Source organism: Protobothrops mucrosquamatus, unplaced genomic scaffold, assembly GCF_001527695.2.
Source record: "Protobothrops mucrosquamatus isolate PMUCROS unplaced genomic scaffold, P.Mucros_1.0 scaffold1445, whole genome shotgun sequence".
Classification (NCBI taxonomy): domain Eukaryota; kingdom Metazoa; phylum Chordata; class Lepidosauria; order Squamata; family Viperidae; genus Protobothrops; species Protobothrops mucrosquamatus.
In genome coordinates this window covers 236,218-263,807 of record NW_015387625.1, presented here as the reverse complement: position 1 = coordinate 263,807, position 27,590 = coordinate 236,218, and the positions used below count along the sequence as shown (strand labels likewise).

General features: G+C 46.9%; 2 protein-coding genes and 1 non-coding gene across 3 annotated transcripts in view; 2 read left to right on the top strand and 1 right to left on the bottom strand.

The window, feature by feature from the left end:
- MAP1LC3B (microtubule associated protein 1 light chain 3 beta) overlaps positions 1-9,489 on the bottom strand; it is a 13,774-nt gene extending 4,285 nt beyond the window's left edge. The window contains exons 1-3 of the mRNA XM_015822014.1: positions 9,450-9,489; positions 7,814-7,869; positions 4,498-4,604 (exon numbers count right to left, since the gene is read on the bottom strand). Coding sequence (XP_015677500.1) covers positions 4,498-4,604; positions 7,814-7,869; positions 9,450-9,489 — 203 coding nt within the window. The remainder of the gene's footprint in view (positions 1-4,497; positions 4,605-7,813; positions 7,870-9,449) is intronic.
- Positions 9,490-12,264: 2,775 nt separating this feature from the next.
- The window catches only part of FBXO31 (F-box protein 31), an 18,212-nt gene continuing 2,886 nt past the window's right edge, over positions 12,265-27,590 (top strand). The window contains exons 1-9 of the mRNA XM_015822011.2: positions 12,265-12,334; positions 14,422-14,835; positions 20,634-20,705; positions 21,808-21,894; positions 22,305-22,381; positions 24,677-24,844; positions 25,001-25,075; positions 25,268-25,377; positions 26,394-26,547. Coding sequence (XP_015677497.1) covers positions 12,265-12,334; positions 14,422-14,835; positions 20,634-20,705; positions 21,808-21,894; positions 22,305-22,381; positions 24,677-24,844; positions 25,001-25,075; positions 25,268-25,377; positions 26,394-26,547 — 1,227 coding nt within the window. The remainder of the gene's footprint in view (positions 12,335-14,421; positions 14,836-20,633; positions 20,706-21,807; positions 21,895-22,304; positions 22,382-24,676; positions 24,845-25,000; positions 25,076-25,267; positions 25,378-26,393; positions 26,548-27,590) is intronic.
- Positions 13,093-13,165, top strand: TRNAM-CAU. Its single transcript has one exon. It is a non-coding gene; the product is annotated as a tRNA-Met (tRNA).

Genomic DNA, 27,590 nt, shown 5'->3' with positions numbered 1-27,590 from the left:
TTTAGACGATCATGTGACAGCCGTGGCCAGGGGGGCTTTTCATCAGGCTCGCCTGATACGCCAGTTGCGCCCCTTTCTGGATCGGGACGCCCTACGCACAGTCACTCAAGCCCTCGTTGTTTCCCGCCTGGACTATTGCAATGCTCTCTACATGGGGCTCCCCTTGAGGTGCACCCGGAGGCTCCAGCTAGTTCAGAATACGGCTGCGCGGGGGATTTGGGGGGCCTCTAGATGCTCCCATGTAACACCTCTCCTGCGCGAGCTGCACTGGTTGCCGGTGGCCTTCCGGGTGCGCTTCAAGGTGTTAGTAACAACTTTTAAAGCGCTCCATGGCAATGGACCTAGGTATCTGCAAGACCGCCTCCTACCAAACACCTCCCTTCGGCCAGTCTGCTCCCACAGAGAGGGCCTCCTTAGAGTGCCGTCGGCCAGACAATGCCGGCTGGCGACCCCCAGGGGGAGAGCCTTCTCTGTGGCAGCTCCTACCCTCTGGAATGACCTACCCCCCGACCTACGTACAGTTGCGGACCTGCGCCTTTTTCGCCGAGCCCTGAAGGCCCATCTATTCCGTGCGGCCGGCCTGGCGTAGCTTGATTGTGTTTCAGTGGGGGTTTTTTACGGGTGTGTTTTTAGAACAGGCCCGTTATTTAATTCGATTTTAAAACAAACTATTTATTACCGTGGTTTTTAGTATCGCCTGTTCACCGCCCTGAGTCCCGCAAGGGAGATAGGGCGGTATATAAATTTAATAAATAAATAAATAAATAAAGACAGTCACAGTACAATCCTATGCATGCCCACACAATATAAATTATACATTTCAATGAGACTGGCTCCCAGACAAAGTCTATGCAGAAAGATCAGCTCAAAAGAGTTCTATCATTTGCATTTTTTACCAATTTTTACATGCTCTGAATTACAGAACAATGCTTGATCCTTACAGCCTGATACAGTATAACCTGGCTCTTTGTTAAGCAAAAGCTTGACAGTTTTTGTCATTGAGAAAGAGAGAAGTGCCATTGAAAGAGATTATGTAAGCCTATTTAATGCAGAACTGCTGCCATTACTTAAGACAGGCCAGTGTTGACTTGACTAAAGAGATCATATGACAGGTATAAAAATGGAACTGGATGTAACTGCTTGCCCCATTGTTAGTTCTTTTTGGAAAGAAAAGGAAACAAAAAGGACTACTTGGGCTTCAAATCTAAAAACTAATGTTCTTCAAAGTAACAGATTTCATAGTTCCAATACAAAAGGCTGTGTGTTCTGCTACATTTGGCACTGGAAAAAAAAGGAAAAATGTAAATATGCTGATTTTAATTTTGGCTGATGATAATACCTATCTTGAGTTTTACCAGGCCTTGATTTTTTTTTTCTTGTACTAATTCTCATCTATATTTTTTTTCATGTTTGATGTTGCAAACTGCCCAGGATCCCCGCAGATGCGGTGGATCAGAAGTACTGTATTACAACATATATGAACAAATCAATTACGTAATTTAACAAAGAAAACGAACAAATGCACGATGATTCCTTAATTATTTACTGCTTTATTTGATGGAAATTACTCCCTCATCCAACTCCAGACACTCTTGATACCATGTCTTCAGTTAGCAGGCTATTCCCAAAGACCACAAATTCTGCTAGGTTACTTTTATGATGGAGAGGTAAATAAATTTTAAAAATTGCCAAGGATCATCTCAGCAGCTACATCCAATGGCCTTTCAGGAGTCTGTTCCATGCAGTTGACCTGATTTCCTTCCTTGAAGCTGCAAACAGATCAGGGGCAAAAGACTCTCCTGGCTGGTCCACATGACCCCCTTAACCAGGTGGAGGGGAGGGGTAACATGTGCAGGCAGCCTAATCAGCCATTGATCTGGACAATCCAGAGGGAAGGGCAGGAAGGGGGGGGTAAGGCCCCCAGCTGGTCTACAATGCTGACAATGCCAGTCAGGCTATTCTGAATTTTGCTCCTTGCTCTGATGGGAGAACATGACTGGAAAATGATGGTTTCATATTATCTTTTGCAGTGAGCAGAACTTTAAAAACTGCACACTTACTGCAGTGGGATTTGCCCAAGAATTACACAAGCATCTAACACAGCAAAATCAGGCAAGCAGTCACATTGCACCCTCCGTGGGCCTATCATTGGACCAGAGGATGGAAATCCCCTTTTTACTTTCTTCTAATCCAGTTTTGTCATTTTAACATTGTGGTGGTGGTGGTGGTTTCCTTCCATGTAAATGTTCTTAACAAAGCCCATCACATGGTCTTTAAAGCAACGGCATCTTTCCCTGGAACAGGCTCAGGACAAGAGTGATACAAGGTCAGGAGCCCTCTGGGAGGTGGCTGACCTCTATTCTAGATACACAATCCTACACCACAGAAGGGTGTGCAGGTTTACCCTAGAAAGAGGCAATCAATTCAGAGAATATCCTTAACTCCAATGCCCCTCCCTCCCCTCCGGATCTGCCCAAGCCCCTCTTGGGACAGGGGCTGCAAAAGGCTGAAGTCAACAAAAGCAGATGGGGTTCCAAGGTGTTTGAGAAATCCTTGTGAACAGAACTATTCTTGGGCCTTGGATTCAGTGCCCAAGAATACCCGAGGTTTTTAAGAACAGATTGGATAACCATTAGTCTGAAATGGTATAGGGCTTCCTGCCTGAGCAGGGGGTTGGACTAGAAGACCTCCAAGGTCCCTTCCAACTCTGTTGTTCTGTTATTGCCCTGCCTGATCTGTCCAGCTCTATCACTATTTCCTTATTTCCTACACAAGCTCACAAAGTTTTGGAAGTCTTCTGTATTTCCTTCCCAACTAGATGTACAACAGGGAACAGACCTTTGGGAATGATATTATTGAGAAGGGCTACCGGTTATCAATATAGGCACCATTTCTTTCTTCGACGTCTAATATGGCTTTATTCATTTGGATGAATTTCTTATTATTTTGTAGTAATGATTCTGTTGCTGTCTTGTGATGCTTCAATAGAAGTATACTTTTGGTTCCTTTGTGGCATGCAATCTTGAGTTTTCACTCAAGGTCCACAGAAATATTATCAAGAACATCTTAACGAATTAGCGAAAGGGAGCTTCAAACTGCATTGGAGGAATGAATTCTTCTCTTGCTCTAGATCTTCCTCTCTCAAAATAAATCGGAAGCTTGTGAATCCAGTTCTCCCTGTTATTTCAATCTATTTCCTTTCTCCAGTCAGTTACATATTAAAAGAAAAGCCAGCTGCAATCAGAAATTGAGCTCTGGAGCAAAACAAATGTGTACCCTTCTTTAAAATAAACAACACAGGGCAAAGTATCTTTCACTAATTACGACTACAACAACATCAAACTGTTTAACCCTTTAGACCCTCTGCCCTCGGATACTGCTGATACTGTTAACTAAGTCTCACCATTAGACGGACCAGTTTGAAGCCAACTCACCGGTATCTTTGTTGGATGCTGTTCACGAATAAGTCTGACATCTTCTACTCTTTGTTCTAAAAGGGGAAAAAGTAAAGTTATTGCTAAATTCTATCCTACAAAAAGAATAATTAAACTTGTTTAAAATCAGCTTTAACGAAGTATAATATGAACCCCTTCAAAAAATACAAAGGTAGCCAGTGGTTATTTCTACTGCTATGGCCTAGACGAGGTTCTACGTAAGATTTGCTTCGTAAAGGAAAACAAACAGCAAATGTGACCTTTACTTTCATTTTCAGCAGCACAAAAACAAAACAAAGTCCCAGATCTTCTTCCGCCTTACCAGAGGAGCAGGAAAACCAGTTTAGGCAGAACAAAAACAGAATCAACCACACAAAACACAGTCCTCTTACGCAGAAAGAGAGAGAGAGAAAGAAAGAAAATCACATTTAAGCCTGAATTATTCCATTTAACANTGGATACCTGCCACCGCAGCCAGGCTCACAAAGGCCGTTCATAGATTTTGAAGGGGCTGACAAAACGGAATCCTTTCCCCCCCCCCTCCATCAATGCATTGAACGGACCCTGGGATTCTTTTCCAGGTCCCACCTAGTTTGCTCAGGTTGGAATAGACCCACCCTTCTCAATACCAACCAGCAGTGGTCTAGGGAGATGTTGTTTAGTTCATGGTTATCCCAAAAGTACTGATTCAGTCAGAACTGAAGCAGCTCCTTGGATGAGAAGCAAAAAGTTTTCAAGGAAAAACCAAGCAAGTCCAGTCGCCTTTTGGAAAAGCATCTTTGGGACAACCCAAAGCCCAACAGCACCTGCCCCTCTTCAGCTTTACCCCTGAGTAGGCTGCATTTTAAGATCTGGGTTTTGCCACAAGTCAGCTGAGCCTTGTGGAATCCTGGCTGAGTTATCCATTATAGTAGCTTGTCTCGGCTTAGGCGCTCCCCTAATATTGCAGAACAACAATTCCTAGAGTTCTTAGCCAACAGAGTCCCAATAAAAACTGGTGGCCTCTTGTTTCTTAGGTATCACAAAAAGTGAATTTGCATGCAAATGATTACAGGTTAAATACCTGATTATCTTGATAAGCTCACTCATGTTGACATGATCTGGGACCAGAAACTTTGTTTTGTCCAGAACGGGAAGCTGCTTCTCTCCTTTATATCTTTCGATAATTACCTGGAAAAGATGCCAAGAGTAAAAGCAAACGTTGGAATGTGACAGACGGGGAGCTTTAAATTCACATTTTATGTCTGGATTGGCACAAAATGGAACTATGTTTTTCTAACCCATGCTTACTGGTATTACAAGAGCGGGGTTCATATTGTTACCTGTGATTTCTACTCAGCAGTATTTAAAACCAACACCTTGAACAACACAAAGGGTATATTGATATTCGTGGATCTAGTTGCCTTTCTTTTAATTAAAACCCTGCTGAAGTGTGTCCAGAATTATCATGATAGGTTTAAAACAAGAGAAGATAGAGGCGATTGCAGGAGAAATCGTGGAAGTAACAAAAATGAGGTTTTAAATAAAAGGCACTACAGATCATCATCATCAATCCAACATTTGCCCAGACGTTATCTCTGCTCTTTTGAGGCCACTGAGGAAATGATGCCATTTGTAAATATGGCCTCAGAAGAAAAAATATTTAACCTAAAGAGTAACTGCATTAGTTTTCTAAGGGAATTGATTAGCCAAGCACTACATCAAGACGGTTACAGTACAATCCTATGCATGCCCACACAATATAAATTATACACTTCAATGAGACTGGCTCCCAGACAAAGTCTATGCAGAAAGATCAGCTCAAAAGAGTTCTATCATTTGCATTTTTTACCAATTTTTACATGTTCTGAATTACAGAACAATGCTTGATCCTTACAGCCTGATACAGTATAACCTGGCTCTTTGTTAAGCAAAAGCTTGACAGTTTTTGTCATTGAGAAAGAGAGAAGTGCCATTGAAAGAGATTATGTAAGCCTATTTAATGCAGAACTGCTGCCATTACTTAAGACAGGCCAGTGTTGACTTGACTAAAGAGATCATATGACAGGTATAAAAATGGAACTGGATGTAACTGCTTGCCTCATTGTTAGTTCTTTTTGGAAAGAAAAGGAAACAAAAAGGACTACTTGGGCTTCAAATTTAAAAACTAATGTTCTTCAAAGTAACAGATTTCATAGTTCCAATACAAAAGGCTGTGTGTTCTGCTACATTTGGCACTGGGAAAAAAAGGAAAAATGTAAATATGCTGATTTTAATTTTGGCTGATGATAATACCTATCTTGAGATTTACCAGGCCTTAATTTTTTTTTCCTTGTACTAATTCTCATCTATATTTTTTTTCATGTTTGATGTTGCAAACTGCCCAGGATCCCCGCAGATGCGGTGGATTAGAAGTACTGTATTACAACATATATGAACAAATCAATTATGTAAGTTAACAAAGAAAACGAACAAATGCACAGTGATTCCTTAATTATTTACTGCTTTATTTGATGGAAATTACTCCCTCATCCAACTCCAGACACTCTTGATATCATGTCTTCAGTTAGCAGGCTATTCCCAAAGACCACAAATTCTGCTAGGTTACTTTTATGATGGAGAGGTAAATAAATTTTAAAAATTGCCAAGGATCATCTCAGCAGCTACATCCAATGGCCTTTCAGGAGTCTGTTCCATGCAGTTGACCTGATTTCCTTCCTTGAAAATGCAAACAGATCAGGGGCAAAAGACTCTCCTGGCTGGTCCACATGACGCCCTTAACCAGGTGGGGGGGAGGGGTAACATGTGCAGGCAGCCTAATCAGCCATTGATCTGGACAATCCAGAGGGAAGGGCAGGAAGGGGGTGGGGGGTAAGGCCCCCAGCTGGTCTACAATGCTGACAATGCCAGTCAGGCTATTCTGAATTTTGCTCCTTGCTCTGATGGGAGAACATGACTGGAAAATGATGGTTTCATATTATCTTTTGCAGTGAGCAGAACTTTAAAAACTGCACACTTCCTGCAATGGGATTTGCCCAAGAATTACACAAGCATCTAACACAGCAAAATCAGGCAAGCAGTCACATTGCACCCTCCATGGGCCTATCATTGGACCAGAGGATGGAAATCCCCTTTTTACTTTCTTCTAATCCAGTTTTGTCATTTTAACATTGTGGTGGTGGTGGTGGTGGTGGTTTCCTTCCATGTAAATGTTCTTAACAAAGCCCATCACATGCTCTTTAAAGCAACGGCATCTTTCCCTGGAACAGGCTCAGGACAAGAGTGATACAAGGTCAGGAGCCCTCTGGGAGGTGGATGACCTCTATTCTAGATACACAATTCTACACCACAGAAGGGTGTGCAGGTTTACCCTAGAAAGAGGCAATCAATTCAGAGAATATCCTTAACTCCAATGCCCCTCCCTCCCCTCCGGATCTGCCCAAGCCCCTCTTGGGACAGGGGCTGCAAAAGGCTGAAGTCAACAAAAGCAGATGGGGTTCCAAGGTGTTTGAGAAATCCTTGTGAACAGAACTATTCTTGGGCCTTGGATTCAGTGCCCAAGAATACCCGAGGTTTTTAAGAACAGATTGGATAACCATTAGTCTGAAATGGTATAGGGCTTCCTGCCTGAGCAGGGGGTTGGACTAGAAGACCTCCGAGGTCCCTTCCAACTCTGTTGTTCTGTTATTGCTCTGCCCGATCTGTCCAGCTCTATCACTATTTCCTTATTTCCTACACAAGCTCACAAAGTTTTGGAAGTCTTCTGTATTTCCTTCCCAACTAGATGTACAACAGGGAACAGACCTTTGGGAATGATATTATTGAGAAGGGCTACCGGTTATCAATATAGGCACCATTTCTTTCTTCGACGTCTAATATGGCTTTATTCATTTGGATGAATTTCTTATTATTTTGTAGTAATGATTCTGTTGCTGTCTTGCGATGCTTCAATAGAAGTATACTTTTGGTTCCTTTGTGGCATGCAATCTTGAGTTTTCACTCAAGGTCCACAGAAATATTATCAAGAACATCTTAACGAATTAGCGAAAGGGAGCTTCAAACTGCATTGGAGGAACGAATTCTTCTCTTGCTCTAGATCTTCCTCTCTCAAAATAAATCGGAAGCTTGTGAATCCAGTTCTCCCTGTTATTTCAATCTATTTCCTTTCTCCAGTCAGTTACATATTAAAAGAAAAGCCAGCTGCAATCAGAAATTGAGCTCTGGAGCAAAACAAATGTGTACCCTTCTTTAAAATAAACAACACAGGTCAAAGTATCTTTCACTAATTATGACTACAACAACATCAAACTGTTTAACCCTTTAGACCCTCTGCCCTCGGATACTGCTGATACTGTTAACTAAGTCTCACCATTAGACGGACCAGTTTGAAGCCAACTCACCGGTATCTTTGTTGGATGCTGTTCACGAATAAGTCTGACATCTTCTACTCTTTGTTCTAAAAGGGGAAAAAGTAAAGTTATTGCTAAATTCTATCCTACAAAAAGAAACTAATTAAACTTGTTTAAAATCAGCTTTAACGAAGTATAATATGAACCCCTTCAAAAAATACAAAGGTAGTCAGTGGTTATTTCTACTGCTATGGCCTAGACGAGGTTCTACATAAGATTTGCTTCGTAAAGGAAAACAAACAGCAAACGTGACCTTTACTTTCATTTTCAGCAGCACAAAAACAAAACAAAGTCCCAGATCTTCTTCCGCCTTACCAGAGGAGCAGGAAAACCAGTTTAGGCAGAACAAAAACAGAATCAACCACACAAAACACAGTCCTCTTACGCAGAAAGAGAGAGAGAGAAAGAAAGAAAATCACATTTAAGCCTGAATTATTCCATTTAACAGCTGAACTTAAAACTCCAGTAGAAAACAAACCAATTCACAAGTCTTGCAAGAGCAGATATTTCTTTTTCCCCTCCCAATCATAAAACCTATTTTTATTTGCTGGGAGGAGGGAAATGCTCAATATTTTCTTCCGCTTTTCTGCCTCTGGTCTGTCGGAAGTCACCTGCCCCTGAGTATTGCAGTCAGCCATGCAATTAGTGAAATAATCACCTGTGATTCAGCCTTTCCACAACCACAACAACCCGGTTGTTCGGAGGTGCCCATCAGGTCGTCTTACTAGACACCTGAAGAAAGGATTCGCATTTGCTGCAGGGACCCTGGCAATGCCCAGGACACAGGCGATTCCCTGGGGAGCTGCAGGACTATTTCTCCCCCCCCCCTCCATTTGCAGAGGAAGGCCCCGTGCAGCCCCTGCCACCCATCACATAACCGCCCCAGGACCCAGATCACCCTGCCTGACCCGCTCAGCCTCCTAACCTTGACCGGCACTTGCAACCAGGCGCCCTCCAGGCTCCCAGGGAAGGTGTGCCTGCCAGCCAGCCCACGATGCCCGCCTGCCAGGCGGAAGTGACGGTCGCCAGGCCTGTTTACGCCTGGATTCCAAGAAGCCGCACAAGCAGCCCTTGCACTGACAGGTTGCCCAGCTCCAGGCGGGGTTTAATGGGGGGAGGGGGGATCCCCATGGGGAGGCACCCCTGGGCACTGGAGGGGTCTTGGGGAAGGGGCTGGAGTGCTCAATATTCTCCGGGGGCAGCGGGGGGGCAGGTGCAAGGCTCTGGGGGGGGGCTTCCTGGAGAAAAGGGCGAGGGTCGTTGGGGGGGTGTCTTTTTGGATTCCCAGTGTGGGGATCCTTCCTCCCCCGAGGCCCCTCCGTCCTTCCTAGCGGGGGGGGGACTCCCAGGCAAGGAGGGAGGGGGAAGGGCCTCTCTCTCTCTCTCTCTCTCTCTGCCCTCTCCTTCCTCCCGGCCTCCTCCGCAGGGCTGTTGTGTGGGGCCAAGGAACTGCGGCCAAAGGGAAGCGGGACCCAAGCTCTGAGTCAGGCCCCCTCCCCACTCCTTCCCCCCCTCCCGTCTTCCTCGGGGAAGACTCCAACTCCCATCGCCCGCAGCCCACGCCGGCGCGGGGAAAGGCCTCTGCCGGCCTCCGCGGCGCCCCCAGCCCGTCTGCCCCCGGGCCCACCGAAGGTGCGTCGCTGCTTGAAGCTCTTCTCCGAGGGCATCGCGGCGGCGGCGGCGGCGGCGTCTCTGCGGCCTCCTCAGTAGCGCCCGGCCTCCTCCCTCCGCCCTCCTCCTCCCCCCGCCCTCCCGCGGTCAGCTGACCCGCCCCGCCCCGCCTCCCGGGCTCTGACGTCACAGGGAGGGAGGGAGGAAGCGGCAGAAGAGTAGGCCGCGGCGGCGCTTGGGCTCCAGCTGCGCCTGCGCAATCGGCGCTCCCCGGCGAAGAGGTGGACGCCCGCGCGCATGCGCAGGTCGGGCACCAACTTCTCCCCTCCCGGCGCCGCGGTTACCATGGCGACCCAGCCCTGTCGTCATGTCAGAGTTTGGGGATCACAACTCCCATCGGTCTCATCCAGCTAGGCCTGATGCCCTCCCATCCTCTCCAGCTCCTAGGCTGTTGGTCACCGCCAGAAATGTTAAGTTCCAAGATCCTGGACTACAACTCCCATCGTTCTTACTGGCATGCAGCGCCCTTCTGCAGACTCCCCTTCTCTGCCTTGTAGAGACCTGAGCTACAGAGCCCATCCTCCTCACCCTCATCTAACCTGCTCCTTGAGCTGTGCTGCAGATGCATTTGGCAGCTGGAAGATTCACTCCCCAGACTCATTTGTGGCCCATTTTGCTTGGAGGTTATTTTATTTCGTTCAGAGTTTCTCACTTCTGGCTGCTGAAAGCCCATCTGGGGTGCCCCGCCGTCCATCTGCCTCCCCACTGGGGATCCCTAAGGCTGCTGCCATGTTCAGGCTTAGCAGGACTTGCACTCGGAGCCAGAGGCCTCCATGACAGGATCTTCATTCCTGGTTACTCGAGGATTTCCTGTGCTGCATAATGCTCCATCCTTGCAATTGACAGGCTTGTCATCTGCTTCATCATCCACGGGACTTGCAGATCCTCGTTGCAAGGAATGGCCTGGGGGAAACATAGCAGGGCCTTCCTAGAGAGAGTCAAAACCCATCCTTCAAGCCCCTTCGGAACAATGGGACAGCTGCCAAGGGACAGGTTGCTACAGGCCCTGAATGTTTCTAGTCCCTCTCACAGTACACAATCCAACAAATAATGAAAGTCATAAAGCTGTTGTTGTTGGCACAGAGACTTGAAGAGTCTTTTGGCATATTTTCTTTGCATCTGAGGAATGGAAAAGAGATGCTGAATAAAATGGATCACTCCTTAGCATCACCTCTTTAGTGAGGCTGTTTAACCAGGTTTCTACTAAGGGCATATTCCCCTGGCAGTTCCAAAGGTAATTTTTCAAGAGGCAAATGGACTTCGTTTTTCTTTGGGGCAACCATGACCTGGGTGACTGAGAATCTCCATAGACATTCACCTGGCAGGATGATCATGGGCGTGTGAGTGAGTGTGCAAAATAAGGAAGATGACTTTGACAGATATACGCAAGAACTGGAGCTGACAATAAGTGATGTCATATATGTAGCACACCACACACGTGAGATGAGTAAATTGTTCTGGATGCCTATGTCCAACAACTACAAAGCATCATATCATCACCGACCTCTCTGTCAAATTTAGCTGCTTTTGAACTAGGAAGCCTGGAGCAAATGTGTTAAACCATGAAATAGCTGGCTTGTTGGGGCTTAACATTTTTTCTGATCCTATTGGATAATCTACAATTACATATCAAATGCGCTTTATAAACTCAATTCCTTTATTAGGGCTAAAAGGCACATTTTAGATGTTTGAAACTGACTCGTGTGAATTTCAGAAGGATTTCATTGGGAGCTGTCCAGCACTGGTTATAAGATGGGCAGCTATAGAAATGTTTTAAATAAGTTAATTGAAGTAACTATTTGAAAGCCTGGTTTAAGAAGAATTAAGGTGTGAAGCATTGGAAAATATGCTTTTAAGGATAGTTAGTATAATTTAGGATAGAAGATACTGGATTTCCAAAGAGAATATGGAAAGCGTCTGTGATGTTAGCATTAAATTCCACCAAGTTTCACCTTTGAGGGTTGAGAGCCCACAGCCCACAGCCCACCCCATGGCTGAATTTCCCAGAAAAAAATATTGCAGCATTTTATGCTTTGCATCCTAAAATCACTTGACTGGTTTGGTGTACGTTTCCTTCTGGGGTGAGTGTGAGAGGCAAGGAGGAACCATTTGACACCCCCCCCCACAATATTTTGGACCATCCCTGAAGACCAAAGCATTTAGGTAACAACAAGCCAGGTTTTGATTGTGATGTCTCGGGTTTAATTGTGGTTAAACCTGAAGCATTCAGAGTCCTGTATTGCAGATGCTATAAGCCGATGGCGATGGCTCTTTCTTGGTGGCAGTAATGTGACAGGGTGTGGTGAATTTTTAATAATGATTGATTTTTTCAAATGCATTGAGCCAGAGCAATGATGAGTCATTCCCTCAAGGCTCCTTGGCTGCCTGCCTTGTGCGCGACGTCATGAGATTCAACCTGTGCGACTAAAGGAGAATATTTGTAGCTGAGGGTTGACAGGCGGGGACCTTGGTGCTCTCTTAGCTTGTTTGTTTTCTTGCAGACGTTTCATTACCCAGACTAGGTAACATCATCAGTGCTAGTCAGCGCTAAGATCACCAGCACTGATGATGATACCGGGTTGGGTAAAGAAACGTCTGCAAGAAAACAAGCAAACTCAGAGAGCACCAAGGGCCCCCTTGATTCAACCTGTCAACAAGCCACGTTTATGACTCCTCGGAAATAAATCCTGTTGAGTTAGTGGAATTTAATCCCAAAGCAAAAGTGCTGGGAATTGCAAAGTTGGCCATTGTCAGTGAAAACCGCACTGAATATGGGCAAAGAAAAGAACTTATTCCTGATTAAACATGCATCGGATTCTATATTTATGTTCAGTAATTCTGGTCAGACTTTAATTGCTGCAATTGCTTTCTTTGCTGAAAAGTTGTATTGTCCTTGATTTACAACAGTTCATTTAGTGACAGTTCAAACAGCAGTGAAAAAAAGCGACTTAGGACTATTTTTCACACTTAATAACTGTTTGCAGCATCCCTGTGGTCACGTGATCAGAATTAGAGGCTTGGCAACTGACTCGTATTTATGACAGTCGCAGTTTTGATCCACCTGCTTTGAACCCGCAGCACAGGACCGAACCTGGCAATAATTCTGTGCCCCACTGGAACGTTATTCACCGTAGTAGTCTGCCTTTCTAAATGAGTAAGGCATGGTTCCAGGGAAGTTATTTTTCAACATCTGTACTGCATTATGCAGAATACAAAATATTAGTTAAAAACGAGACCAACGTCTCTGGGACATTAAAAACAAGCCCTGGGGGACGCCTGTGGGCACCGACACGCGGTCGAAGACCCCCTGTACGGAGGCAATTTATTAATAATAATGCAATTTTAATAATGCAATTTTTTATGAGTGAAAGTGAGTTTTTTTTCTCCCCCAAACGATTTCATGCCGGTTTCGGTGCAGCCCCCTGTTGCTTTCCGGCGGCCAGACTTGGCCTGCACTCTTTTCCTCGGACTACCGGAGAAACGGGGTCGCGCGGAGCAGCGCTGGGAGGGCTCCAGGACCGTTCCAGCCAGTCTCCCCCCCAAAAAGGAAAGGGCAGGCTCGGCCTCAAGGGGGCTCCAGAGCGAGCATTTCGACAGGAGCCTCGTTGGCGCAGTAGGCAGCGCGTCAGTCTCATAATCTGAAGGTCGTGAGTTCGAGCCTCACACGGGGCACGCCAAGTTTTTTTATTATTTTATTTTCTCTCCCCTTGCAAAGCCGGGGGGCAGAGGCGGGGGGGGGGCTGGGGGCTTTGCAACTCCCCCGCGGAAGACCCTTCCCGCGTGCCCAGGAATTTTTGCGGAACAACGGCTGCCCCAAACTCAGGTTCAAAGCCCCGCAAGGGAAAGGGCAGCGGGACCGCCTCCCCCCGCGGGCAGGACGGTCCGAGGGGAGAAGGGCGCCCCTCGCGTGGCCCCCCCGGGACTCCCTTCTCAGGAGGTGGGCGTGGCTCCCGGGCTAAGTGGGCAGGAGAAAAGCACCAAGAAAGGAGAATCTTTGTAGCTCGGAGCTGGAATGAGGGGTCCCTGGGGCTCTCTGAGCCTGATGGTTTTCTTGCAGACGTTTCACGAACCCAACTAGGTAACATCATCAGTGCTAGAAGGGAGTTGGGTTTGCGAGGAGGAGGAGGAGGACTATGGGGTCCTTGGTAATCTTTTGAGTTTGCTTCTTTTTTTGCAGACAGGCAAGCCACCAGAATATAAATTGACAGCAAACCCCAGTCCTTAGTAGCACTGATGATGTTACCTAGTTTGGTCATGAAACGTCTGCAAGACAACCCAGCTCAGAGGGCACCAAGTACCCCACGGACCTCCCCTCCTCCCTCTCTCCTTTCCTCCTCCTGCTCTTTCTCCTCCCTCCCTCCCTCCCTCCCTCTTTCCTTCCTTCCTTCCTTCCTTCCTTCCTCTCCTTTCTGCAAACCCCATTCCTTACTAATGATGTTACCTAGTTAGGTCATGAAACGTCTGCAAGACGACAACCCAGCTCAGAGGGCACCAAGGACCCCACGGACTTCTCCCTCCTCCCTCCCTCCTTTCTTCCTCCTGCTCTTTCTCCTCCCTCCCTCCCTCCCTTTCTTCCTCTCCTTTCTGCAAACCCCCATTCCTTACTAACACTGATGATGTTACCTAGTTGGGTCATGAAACGTCTGCAAGAAGACAACCCAGCTCAGAGAGCACCAAGGACCCCACGGACCTCCTCCTCCTCCCTGCAACCCTTCTAGCGCTGGTGATGTTACCTACACTGGTTCATGAAACGTCTGCGCATAACCCAGCTCAGAGAGCCACCAAGGACCCCGCAGTCCGCCTCCTCCCCCCCCCAAGCCCCCCTCCATGCTGCCCCCGGCGGGGCTCCCTGCCGGGTCGGGCGACGGCTGCGCGAGAGCCTCCCAGCTGGGAGAGCACCAGGCTCCCCCCTCCCCCCGCGGGAATAGCGGCTCAGCACAGAGCCGCGCTGCGATTGGTGGCGGGCCGCAGCCTCGGGCGCGCGGGGGGCGGGGCCTCCCGGAACGGCGGGCACCGATTGGCCGCGCTACCGCATCCCGGTGTGCGGGAGCGGCGGCGNGGCTCGCAGCGCAAGGGGACGGCCGGCGACAGCAGCGAGCCGGACACCGACCCCGAGGAGGGCAGCCAAGGCCAGGGGGCGGCGGCGGCGGGGAGCGAGGCGGCGGGGCGCGGCGGGGCGGCCGGCCGAGCGCCGCTCTCGCTGCTGGAGCTGCCGCCGGAACTGCTGGTGCAAATCTTCGGCTCGCTGCCCGGCACGGACCTGCCCAGCCTGGCGCTCGTCTGCAGCGCCTTCCGACGCATCCTCCGCACCGACACCATCTGGCGCCGGCGCTGCCGGGAAGGTGAGGCCCGCCAGGCCGGCCCAGGGAGGGGGAGGGGGAGGGGGGAGGCTCGGGGGGCCCCGGAGGAAAGGACCCCCCCAGAGGGGCGGCCGGGAGAGGGACTGGCTGGGAGGCATCGCTTGCAGACCCCGGACCGGCGCTTAAGAGGGTCCCTGTGTTTTATTTTTATTTTATTTTTTGTTATCTATCTGTCTATCTCTGTTTATAATCTATTTATAATCTCTATCCATCTATCATCTGTAATCTATGTATGATCTCTGCCTCTATCTATCTATCTATCTATCTATCTATCTATCTATCTATCTATCTATCTATCTATCTATCTATCTATCTATCTATCTGCCGCGCATGCCTCCGCGAGGCGACTCTGGCATTTCCCCCTGGCATTGGAGCTTTTAGTTCCTGCAGCAGAAGGAACAGAGATTCCCACCGACCAACATCGGCTTCTGTGCAAAAGGCCCTTTTACCTGGCGGTTGTATCCCAAGCGGCAAAGGCAACGTATGGCCCACAAAGTGGCATTTCACGCTGTCCTTAAAATATACGGGTAACTTCAAGGCAACTGCAACTAAACCTTTGTCCTCAGAAGCCACAGCTTTTGCTTTTTCTATTGACTCTTGACAAGCAGAGACTGGCAAAAGTATATCAGGAAGCTGGAGAAGTGACTGCCAACAGGTGCGCTGATTTCCTGCACTTACTAGAGGTGCAGGTTTATAGCTGTCTTAGGGGAGAGACCCAAGACTTAAGGTCAAAAAACAAACAAACAAACAAACAAACAGGGAGAGAAGCACCAAGATTTGCCTCTTCTTAAGACCATCATCATCATCATCACCCTTGGAAGGGACCTTGGAGGTCTTCCAACTCTTACTAAAGCAGGAGACTCTATACTATTTCAGACACGTAGCTGTCTTCTTAAAAGACCAGAGCATGTTCTGGTACACACTTGGGGAGAAAAGATTTATTTATTTAGCATATGGCAAGGGAGAAAAGAAAAAAGGGGTCTTTAGAGAGGGGATTCTTAGAGGAGAATTAACTAGGAATGACCAGGGAAGATAACGCAGGTCCTCCTTGCACAGGGCAGATTTATCCCTTGAGCCTCTTGAAGTGTCCACCACTTTGTTTTCCTTTGCTTTTGAAGTTCTTTCCAGGCAACTGTACAGTCACATGGAAGATTCTGTTCTCTAGAAAGCTTAGTGATAATTTGCAAAGAAGGGTGTGGACAGCCTCCCAACCCGAGGAGAGAGGTTGCAAAGGAACAAAAATGGAGCAGATGAATTTCAGTGAGAGGCAGACCTAGAATAGCTTGGTAAAGTCCATTTCACAGCCATAGGGCTGATTTGGATAACTTCTAGGAAGTAAATGGAGAAGTCTGAGTTTTCAGCCAGTTAGTAACCGGTCGAAATAGCTGTGTGATTATAAGCCAGTTGCCAAGAATAATCAGACCTCTGACCTAAACTCAAAAATAACTCCATACTTATTTGTAGTAACTAGTTCGTGCAGTATCTTGAACCTAATTATTGACTGAACCCACTTTAGGGATTCACCTAATTGAATCGGAAACAGTCATATTTTTTCCCCAGTGTGCTAAGCTACACACACACAAAAAAGCTAAAACTTATCTGGCTAGGTCTAAGTGGTTAACTGTGTGGTGTGAACTCAGCCAATATTTTTTTGTTTGTTTTAAATCGTGATACCTGTTATTGTTGTCCCTCGCTTTGGTAGTCTTATGTAGCCCAATCTGAAGCTTAATTGCGTCTTTCAAGGACTGCAGTTGTGTAAATCTACAGCGTAGTGTGCACCTGTTAAAACAGTTCATCCAACTAGTTTGTAGATTTGAGCCATTCATTGTAGCCCTGCTTAGGTTGAACACAAGGAGTGGGAGGATAATGCGCTGCCAAAGCAGAGCTCCCAAGCCAGATTTGGGGGAAAGCCCTTTCCTTTTGCAGCCCCTGTCCTGCTGATCACTCCCCAGCCGGCCCACCTCGTCTTTCTCTTCAGCACTGCAGATGGAGCGTTGCCCTGGGGGCCCTTAATGCAGCCCGTCCCTGGCCCTGCTCTCCCGGTAGCTGCTGCGTCTGCTGCCTGCAATGAAGTCATGCCTTTGGGCTTGGCACGGAGGGGGTTGGGGGCAGACGCCTGAGCGCAGCTGTGTCTGCCCAAGGCAGAGCCTGGCAATGCTCTCGGGATGCCTGCACTGGCTCTCTCCTCTTTGGGGGGGAGAGCTCGGTCTCGGGATGTGGAAGACGATAGCACTGACTCATCCTCCTGGACTGGATGAGACCCAGAATTGCCTCTTAAAGGGACTTCATTGAGCCTCAAATCGCTTTAATCTTTCCTGCCAGAGATGATTTGGGCCAAGCGCCATCTTCCTCCATGATGGTTATTGTGAGGAAAACTAGATAAGATACTGTATATGGTCTCGGTCTACTGAAGGCTTTAGCAGACTTCTTGAGCAGTCTGAGTTCCTACATTTCTTTCTACAGTTAGGTCTAATTGTTTTGGACATACACCTAAAACATTATTTTTGGGATGTATCTTCTTGAATTGCCAGGAATTGGATTATCTAATCCAGGAGTGTCCAACTCCTGGACTTGTGGACTTCAACTCCCAGAATTCTCCAGCCAGCATGTTGAAGTAGTCCACTAGTCTTAAAAGTTGCCAAGATTGGATACCCCCTGGTCTAATCCTTTTTGGCAGATTGTTGTCTGAAGTTCTGGTGAGTCGTTTTTTTTCTTTCTTCCTCCCTTTGTTCTAATCCAACATTCTAACTTTTCAACTACACTTTTTAAAGCACACCTCTTTTAAATCATGTCTTCTTAAAACGAGGCAACTTTTTTCCTGTACAGCAATACATCCCTTTGGGAAACCAACTCATTGTATTATACTACAGACACTGGATATGGTACAATACCTGCTTCTCTAAAGCAGAGACCAGTGTTTGCTGGAGAAAATGGCAGGCAAAATACTGTAAGGAGTCAAATGGTTAGAAAAGTTTTCTTTCTGACCTTCTGTTTTGGGTTCCTATCTTATCTGATATAACAGGTTTCAGCTTCGTGGCTCGCAAGGTGCTACAACTTGATAAGGTAGCCTGTCCTATCCTGAGACCCATGGGTGCTTCTCTTTTTTCCTTTTCCCATTTTTGGAGGACGTTTGAGTGTGCGATGGCAGATTTGCTAGCATAGCCACAAAAATCAGAAGGGGTCCGACTAACATCTCATTAAAAGGCAAAAGTTTTCCTGAGCTGCAGCTCTCTTCATCGGACACAGGAAACAACTGGACTGGTGGCAGGTTTAAATTGCAATGAAGTGGGGAGAAGAGAAGGGAAGACAGGTTGGCTGTGCAGAGGTACAGGGGACAGGTGACACGGATCACTAGCCTAGGGCTCAGAGAGAGAGAGAGAGACTGGTTGAAAGTCAACCAGCCAGTTTCAGTGCTTAAGGGAAGACTGGAATTTGGACCTCCCTCCTAGTCCAGTACCTTAACCATTGTCTTTCCATTTGGATGTGTGGCTGTGTATTTAAGGGCAGCAGCATCTGTCGGATGTTGAAATGATCCTGAGCATATTTAACTCTGTGGAAACCTGGCAAGAACATAGTTAGGTAACTCTGGATGACGAGAAAGGAAGACTTATCAAAGAGCTGTCTGCTTTAGCATGGAGGAATTCATCGAACACATGTTGGCTACTAGTCAGAGTGGCTCCATTTTGGCATCTGGCTCCAGATCTCTTGGTTTATTTGCTATGATCTCCATACCATAGTCAACCCCAACAGTTTTTGCCTCTAGTCTTATGAAACTCTGTAATAAATATCCTTTCTCTCTCTCATATGACTTTGAGGACACAGAGGTTGCAATTCAGTTTTGTATGAGGCTATAAATAGATGTTCACAACTGCTCCATGGACTGAATTAGCAAATTACCCTCCTGCTTTTATTTTGATTAACCCTCTTATAATCCCTTAGTTCTTGTTTGTTTTCTTTCTAAATGTTAGCCAGCCTGATCTTTGCCTTTAGTAACTGCTGGGGAGCAATCGTTCTTCCTACCAATCTGAATCCTGGCTTAAGTTCATCACAGGGAACCAGCAACAGACGAACAACTGATGTGCAGAATCATGTTGCCTTTAGAAAGTTGGGGGGCATTGTGAGGAAAACAACTAGTATTGTGTCAGGCTACAACCCAGCATTGTTTTCTCCTTTGTGCACGGACGTTGGCAAAGGCTTGGTCCCCTCCCAACGCTTTCTCGGAAATATTATGGGGATGTGATCTCAGAGCATGCACAGAGTACTGGGTCAGGATTTGGCAAGGGTACGGCTGTTTTTATTTCCCCAAACTCTGTCAAGAAGGAATTTCCCTTAGGCCAGAATGCTCTTCACCCAGGGGTGTTTTGGCTGCCCCCTTGGCTCTATTTGGGGTTAAATGCTGAAGAAACAAGCTTCTTTCAGTGGGATGCTCATTGGGCACTGGTGAGGGTGGTCTTCCTTTGTGGCAGGGGGGGATATTTAATTTCTTTCCATTAGCAAAGGCTTGAGCAACGACTGCCAGATGTGTACAGCTTTATACTTTTATTGACAAGGAGCAGGGGGGGGCTGCACAGCTATGGGTCCCCTCCCCAGCATTTATTTACTGCTTGGGGATGTTTATCTCTTTACTCTTAACAGCTATATCCTCCTCCTCCTCCTCCTCCACACAATGCGCCTTCAAGTTTGCATTGTTGCTACTGGTTCCACTTCCTGCAAAAGTGACAGCAAGTTAAGCTTCACCGGTTCATGCTAGTAAAAATTTCCAGAGCTATAGTCAATAATTCTTTGGATATTTCTCCTTATGAATATTCATTTTTTATTGCTGGGACCTGAGCTTCAAGCTATCTAGATTGCGGAATGAGAGGAAAAGGCTCAAAGTTATGTATTTCCATCTGCATCCACTTTTAGAACACCTTAAATAATTAATTCCTCTGGTGATTTGCAGCGGGAGAGAGATTTTTAATCTCCTCCTCCTCCTCCACTTTCATCTTTCCCTTCCTTGCATTAGATCAGATGTACCAGAGGGTGGTGGTGTTTTTTTTGTAACATCCATTATCATAACAGCTTTTCAAGTATTCAGAGTGTTTCCTGATTGTTATCATGGATTCCTAGGACAAGCTTTTGAAATTGGCAGGCAGCGCAAAAACTTATATTGGAGGAGGTTTCCTTCACTGCCAGATGCTTCCAAGGGATGTGTCCTTCCCTGTTGGCTGCTAATTCTTTTTTTTTTAACCATTTTTATTAGTTTTATTCATTTATAACATAAAATATGAAAGTACAAAGCAAAAGGTAAGGGACAACAGTAGAGAAAGGGAAAAGAAAAAAATGTGAAGAAAGAGAAGGGAAGAAACAAAAGGCATTGACTTCCGATGTTGGCTGCTAGCTGTCAAAGCAAGAATATACAGTATTTGCAGCGTTGACATCGTCCTTTTAAGTGTTTCGTTACTCAGACACATGACACTAGCATCTTTTGCCTATACAAAGACATAGATGTGAGATTGGCTCGTTGATATGGAAGGGGACATTAAAGTAGCCTCCACTTGAAAAACAAACTAGAATGGCAAACAGGAAGAGGCACAGAGTGGGACATCTGAGAACAACAGTTGTGTCGGAGGCTGTGTCCATGTGGCTGGTCCAAGGTTAAAACTTACTAGGGCTTCAAGCGGAGGTCACAAGGCTCCCCTGGAACAAGGCAGGTCATGCGCTTGCTCTGGGCAGCAGATGGCATTGCATGAGAGCACATCTTAATCCCTTCTGACACATGTCCCTCCGTTGGATTTCAGAATATGGCGTCTGCGAGAACCTACGGAAGTTGGAAATCACCGGAGTATCTTGTCGAGATGTGTATGCCAAGCGTAAGTCCTAAGCTTCTGGTTTGCCTCCGAAAATGAATTTACACTACATCTTAAATGTGGATTGCTGTAGTTAGCCTGTCCACAGTCACCCATTTGGCTTATCAGGGAAGACAGATGACGCTGCCTTGGGGTCTTCTTCCCCAGGAGGCCAGGATTTTAGATAGCTCTGAGTCACCTCCTCATGTCTGAATGGAAAGCAATCAGTCTTTTCCCATCATCGTCACTCACTCCAGCCTCGGGGGGGGGGGGACATGCACCCGTGGAAGGCTCCCTTACAAGCATCCCCTACTCATCCATTCCTTTGGATCTGATACTTCTCAGTCGACTTTTATGTGGAACTCTTACACTTGTCTTAGACAAAGGTGTCCCGGGGTAATATAAGTATCCCTTGACGTATGACCACAATTGAACCCAAATTTCTGTCACTAAGCAAGACAGTTGTTAAGTGAATTTTGCCCCATTTTATGACCTTTCTGGCCACCGTTGTTAAGAGAATCACTGCAATTGTTAGTAACACTGTTGTGAAGTGAATCTGGCTTGACTTTGCTTGTCAGGAGGCCACAAAAGGGGATCACGTGTCCCCAGGACGCTGCACAACTGTCATAAATATGAGTCAGTTGCCAAGCGTCTGAATTTTGATCACATGACAAGGATCGTAAATGTAAAAAATGGTCATAAGTCACCTTTTCCCCTGCCGCTAAGTTTGAATGGTCACCAAATGAACTGTTTTAAATCAAGGACTATCTCTATACATGTCAGTATTACTTAATTACGGTTTGTTGAATAAGCCCTGGTGTCTGGTTGACTCATAAAACTACACTGTAACTCACCATTCAGATCAAACCCAACGATAATTCAGCTTAGCAATTTCTTCAGATCATTGTAGACCGAAGCGCTTTGCACATGGCCACTGATGTAGCTAAACTCACCTGAAGGAGGCAGAACGTTTTAAAGTTTGTAGGCCAAAAAATTGTTTCAGGGGATTTGAACCAAGAAATTGCCCAGCTCCTCCAGCAGGATCCTAACTTTGAAGTCACCATTGTGATCGATGGCCGTGCGAAGGTGAGCGGCATTTTCACAGTCCCCTGCTGTGTCTGCTCAGGTATAAACCCGCGAGTGAAGTCGGGGCGTTTTATGAAAATTCTTCCTGACTACGAGCACATGGAGTACAGGGATGTTTACACCTGCCGTATGTACCTTCCACTGACCAATGGTTTCTGCGCTGTGAACGCATGGAGTGTGCTTGCCTAACCATGTAATTAGCCAAAGTTAAACATTGAAACCCTGGGCTTTATTCAGGGACTGAGAACATCAGAGGCTCTGCTGTGCAGTCTTAAGGGGGTGGAGATGCAATTCTAAAACCGTTGCTCTAGGACAGATTTTCCTAACCTTGGCACCTTTAAGATGCGTGGACTTTAACTCCCAGAATTCCCCAGCCAGCTGTCTTGAGACCTGAGCAAGAATAGGGCCTAGTGGCCATTATGTGTCCATAAAGTAAGCAGAATACTCTATTACCGTCCCTACCAAGCTTTGGGCTTAGCTTTGCTACTGAGGAATTCCTTTCCTTCATATCTGAGTCCTTGTCCTTTGTTCCCCTAGTGCTTCACCGGTACCGGCATATCTTAGGTCTCTGGCAACCAGACATTGGACCATACGGGGGTCTCCTGAATGTGGTGGTAAGTCCAGGCGCTTCAGGAATATAGAGCCACTGTGCTGTATGAACTCTGCTTTTCTTCTCTGCTTTTCTCTGGGTATAAGATTATTTTTTCCTTTCTTGTCCTGGAAGGAATTTATGGTTTGGTCAAGGCCTAAGCATGATGTGCCTGAAGTAGGACATCCTACTGATCCTACTACAGACACATAATGTGAAGAGCTCACTCTCTGTAGAAGTCTGTAATATTGGGAAAGATGGAACAAAAGAGAAGAAGAAAAAAGAAGGAGAAGAAGGAGAAGAAGACCACCACCACCACCACCGACCGGGTGGATATGCTCAGTTACAGGGCTGATGGGGGCGCCCGTTGGAAGAACTGAGGACCAAGTCAGGATAGATCATCATGGAGACAATCTACATGGTTGCCTCCAGGGAGCAACAATTTGATGGCATCCGTCGAGGCCTACAAGCTCATCTAGATATGGCAATATTTAAATCAGGGTTTCTCAATCTTAGCAGTTTTAAAATACGTGGACTTCAACTCCCAGAATTCACCAGCCCGATGGGAGTTGAAGTCCCCACCTCTTAAAATTGCCAAGGTTGAGAGGCGCTAATCTAGATGACCTTGGCTGATCTTGAAAAGCTGAGCAGGGCCAGATCCTATTAGTCTTTGGAGGAGAGACATCAATCCAGGGCTAGATTGGAAAATCAGAGAAACTTCCTGGAAGAAGTCCGTGGCAAATTTGTTGGATATTGTTGCCAGGAAAATTGCATGGTATTTATTCTAGGAAGTTAACCTCAGCTGGAAAGAGATTTTATTATGCGTTTGAAGAATGAGGAGAAGGGACATCTTTACTGGGAGAGATTGCGTGGAGGTTGGGAAAGAAATGGAACATAAAACATGTGAGTCAGCTTATCTCATAAATGGCAACTGGAAAGCAACTGGGGAAAACCATTTCCAGTTATTCAGACAAGCTCCATCTAAATCAATGCTGACAATCAGGCTAGGAAAATTTTCTTATAATTTCCATGGTTGATATCGGGCTTTCCTAGTTGGACCAGGTCAAAAAGCGGGCACCAAATCTCAGCCAATTAACTTAGATGCCACTGGAGTGAAATGTAGAATCTTGGAAGAGATTGTAAGAGGAATTCCCCAAAGAAGGTGTCCATCAACTCTTCCTAGAATAAATACCATGCGATTTTCCTGGCAACATCTCTTGGTGGTTTAGATCTATTTTTTTCCCCCTTCCTTTCACAGGCTGCCCAGAGCCTCCCCGGTTCAGATAGGTCACTCAGAGATGGCTGCCTTAAGCCTGAAAGTAGAATCAGGGAAAGATGCAAACATACTGTGTGAACCGCATCCATGGGATGTCCATAACTTGTATGAATTTCTCCTGCCGTGTCCCCTGTGTGGGAGAGAGGGTATCTGGGCTTGGGGGGGGGCATAGGAATGCTTTCCTTTAGGGCTGGAGTCAATCAATCAATCAAATCAATCAATCAATCAATCAATCAGAATAGAGCTGGAAGGGGCCTTGGAGGTCTTCTAATCCAACCCCCTGCTCAAGCAGGAGACCCTATAGTATTTCAGACAGGTGGCTGTCTAGTCTTTTCTTAAAAGTGGTTGGCTAGACGCTCCTCCTGTGTGATCAAAGGCAGTTTTCCTGTATGGGTTTTGTAGAATGGGTCCTTTCCCCGTCTTTATTTCTGATACCAACTTCAGGAGCCTTCCGTTTCATCAGCTCGAGGCTCTCTGGAGCATTTTCTTGGCAGCACAAACGCGCTCTGGAGCTTAAAAGGTTGGGGGGGGGGGAAGGAGAGTCATTTTGCAGGGAGAACTGAGTAGACAAAAGCTATTAAAAACAAAGGAAACCACACTGAATGGAGCTGAGCAGGAAGGCTGAAGTGGTAGCTAGGCCTGGGGCACAGCTACCATCCCAATTGGGGGGGGGGACAGCTTGGGGCACAGCTACCATCCCAATTGGGGGGGGGGAAGGAGGCTGAAGGCAAGCAATGGCAGACCCTCCCCTATTGTCAGCCTTCCCAAGTAGACCAGACAGGAAACAGGCCAGATGAGCTACTTCTACTTTATTGTAAGGCTACATTAACAGAAATGTGACAGTTTGCAAGCACAAATCTCCCACTCTAGTCTTGAGAAATTAAGTGTGTGTGGGGATTCCTTGTGTCTGAGCCTCTTCCTCTGCCTGTTATGCAGCTGCAGGCTGCAACCTCTCCTGTTGAATTGTTCCCTAGGCAGCATCTCTTCCTCCCACTCCTGAAGGTCTTTCTCACCTACCATTAACACCGATTCCGCCCTTGGCAGGTCGACGGCCTGTTCATCATTGGCTGGATGTACCTGACCCCCCACGACCCTCACGTGGATGGCCCCATGCGGTTCAAGCCCCTCTTCAGGGTTCACCTAATGGAGAGGCGGAGCGCCACAGTCGAGTGCATGTACGGACACAAGGGACCCCACAGTGGGCATATCCAGGTGAGACCCCCCCTTTCTCCCTCTCCCACTGAAGGAAGGAAAACTGCACAATCCCCCTGACCTCTATTCCAAGGTCCCCCAGTCCAGGCAGGGGCTTCATTTCCAGACCGGGCTTCGGGCTTCTGACTTTCAACCTCCCTTTCCCCAAACGGACAGATTGTGAAGAAGGACGAGTTTTCGACCAAGTGCAACCAGACAGATCACCACCGCATGTCAGGAGGGAGACAAGAGGTGAGCTTGGCCTCGGCAATCCCCTAAAGCCAACCTCTGAATGACGGTGGCTGCTTATTCACCCAGTCCCTGGCTGGCTTCCTGAACCCCACCCTGTGTGTTGGACCTAGTGGGAAATGCGGACAGGATTGGAAGGGGCTATATCCAACCGGTCTGTCTCATCCCCTCCCCCCTCCCGGGCCATTTTTGCAGGAGTTCCGGACGTGGCTCCGAGAAGAATGGGGACGGACGCTGGAGGACATTTTCCACGAACACATGCAGGAGCTCATCTTGATGAAGTTCATCTACACGAGTCAATATGAGTAGGTGGAGAAGGGGGCAATCTGGTTCCTCCCCTCAATCCCAGCCAAGGGACAGATGCAAGATGCTGATTTAGGAATAAATTGTGCTAGCACCAGCAGTCTTGTGGTCCCGAGGGGAAATCCCTTATCCTCTTCCTCCCCTCTCCAGTTTTGTTAGTCTCCCCCTAATATTGGGGGTTTCTGCATTCCTGATAATGCCTGAGCAGACTTTACCAGCGATGCAAAGGGGAGCCGAGAGGCCCCTTGACAAGGTAGCCGTCACATCCCTGGGGAAACTCTGCAGGGCTCAGCGGAGACCTCTCCTCCCTTGCCTTACCCCAGCTCCTAAGCTAGTGCCCCCCCCACTTAATGTCCTCTACAAATCCTGGACTGCGACTCCCATATTTCCCCACTCATATGCCTACCTGGGAAACAGCAGGTGAAAGAGAATTACCCTTAAGTTGAAGGATGCAACCTTTCTGGTTCTTGGGGATTTAAGCCCAGCAGAAGAGAATTTTCCCATCACATTTTAGTCACCAGTTTCCTTTAGAGTATTAAACAGCAGCCTGCCTAACGGGGAGAAACCGCCATTGGAACAACCCACAATCCTATGGATAAGCTGGCATTTGAAACAGCATTCCCTAATGTTGTTTTCCAATTTGCCAGGACTGAAACAGGAAAAAAAAAAGAGTTTCGGACATCAAGGAAAATGGAGAGAGGGCAAAACATGCAGGATTAAAGGAAAATTCCACAGCAGGGAGCCAGGAAATTATGTTTACCACATTTCAGTTTTCCAGGGATTTCATTAGGCCTGACCTTAGTTTGTGTCCCTCTCTGAGTAATGGACTAGAAACTTTAATTTGCAACACTTTTATTTTAAATGATGAAAGTTCACACCACAATATCTGATTTAGAATCACTGAGTGAGATGGGCAGCACCTAAATTTGATAAAAATAAATACATGAATTGATAAGGGAACGGGAATGGTTCTGACCAGTCCTCTCTCGCTCATCCTGGGCTGCTTTTTCTGTTCCAGCAACTGCTTAACCTACCGACGCATTTACCTCCCTCCGCGCAGTCCGGAGTATCTGATCCAGCCAGGCCTCTTCAAAGGGACCTACGGGAGCCACGGCCTGGAGATCGTCATGCTCAGCTTCCATGGGAAAAAGGCCAAGGGAACCAAAATCACGGTGAGCACGGAGGGTCCGGCCTCTGGAGTCTTAGACCGTGGCTTGCTCCATGGGTTTTTACTATTTTTAGTAATGCTTCCATCCTGCTTCCCAGAAACATTGCCAAGACTATATACCTCACACCGGACATAGCAGTACCAACACAAAAACTAAACATCAGCTGTAAGCCTGAAAGGGCAAATAGGAAGTCCCGTCTGCTGCCTGGAGCTGTTGAAGTGGAGTCAGGAAGACAGGCAGCTTCTCATAATTCCCCCTCCCGGCCTCTGGCAAGAGGGCCGGGCATCCCGGTTCCCTTGCCCCTGTAACCCCCTTGCTTTCCAGCTGGTGTTCTTGAGCTGAAAGCCAGCGGGTGCAAAGAGACGGTGCTGGAATCCTGCCAGGCCTAAAGGAAGGGAGTCTCCTGAGCAGGAGGGAGGGAGCTGACAACCTGCCTAAGACCAGCAGATTTCCAGCCTTCAAGGCAGACTTGACCAGGGAACCAAAATCATGCAGGCAAATGCTACTTTTATTATAAGATTATGTAATTTTTTGCTATGGTCATCAAGCAAACGCGATAGCCGTAAAGGAAACACAGCAGTTCTTAAGCGGACCAGTGCTTTGCTACAGGCCCAGTTTTGACAAAAACCAGAAATAAGTGCTGGTTTCCAGCAAAACCGTCATAAAATGCAGCCACATGACCCTGGGACATTGCCAATGGACATAATTTGGCCATGTTGCCGACTGCCTGAAGTTGGCCACATAATTGTGGAGAAGACCTGACTGTCGGGACTTTAAATCCCGGTCGCAAAAGTCTCCTTTTGCAGGCTGGCTATAACTTCAAACAGCCCTTAAGTGACCAGCGTAAGTTTATTTATTTATTTATTTATTTATTAATTTAATTTATACCCCGCCCTTCTCCTCATGGGACTCAGGGCGGCTAACAGCCTCATAAAAACTACAATACAAATACAATAATTAAAAGCCGAATTAAAAAGAAATATTTAAACAGGCCGATCATTAAAATTGTCCTTAAAAATCCCCTAAAAAACCCCGCTAAAATTCCC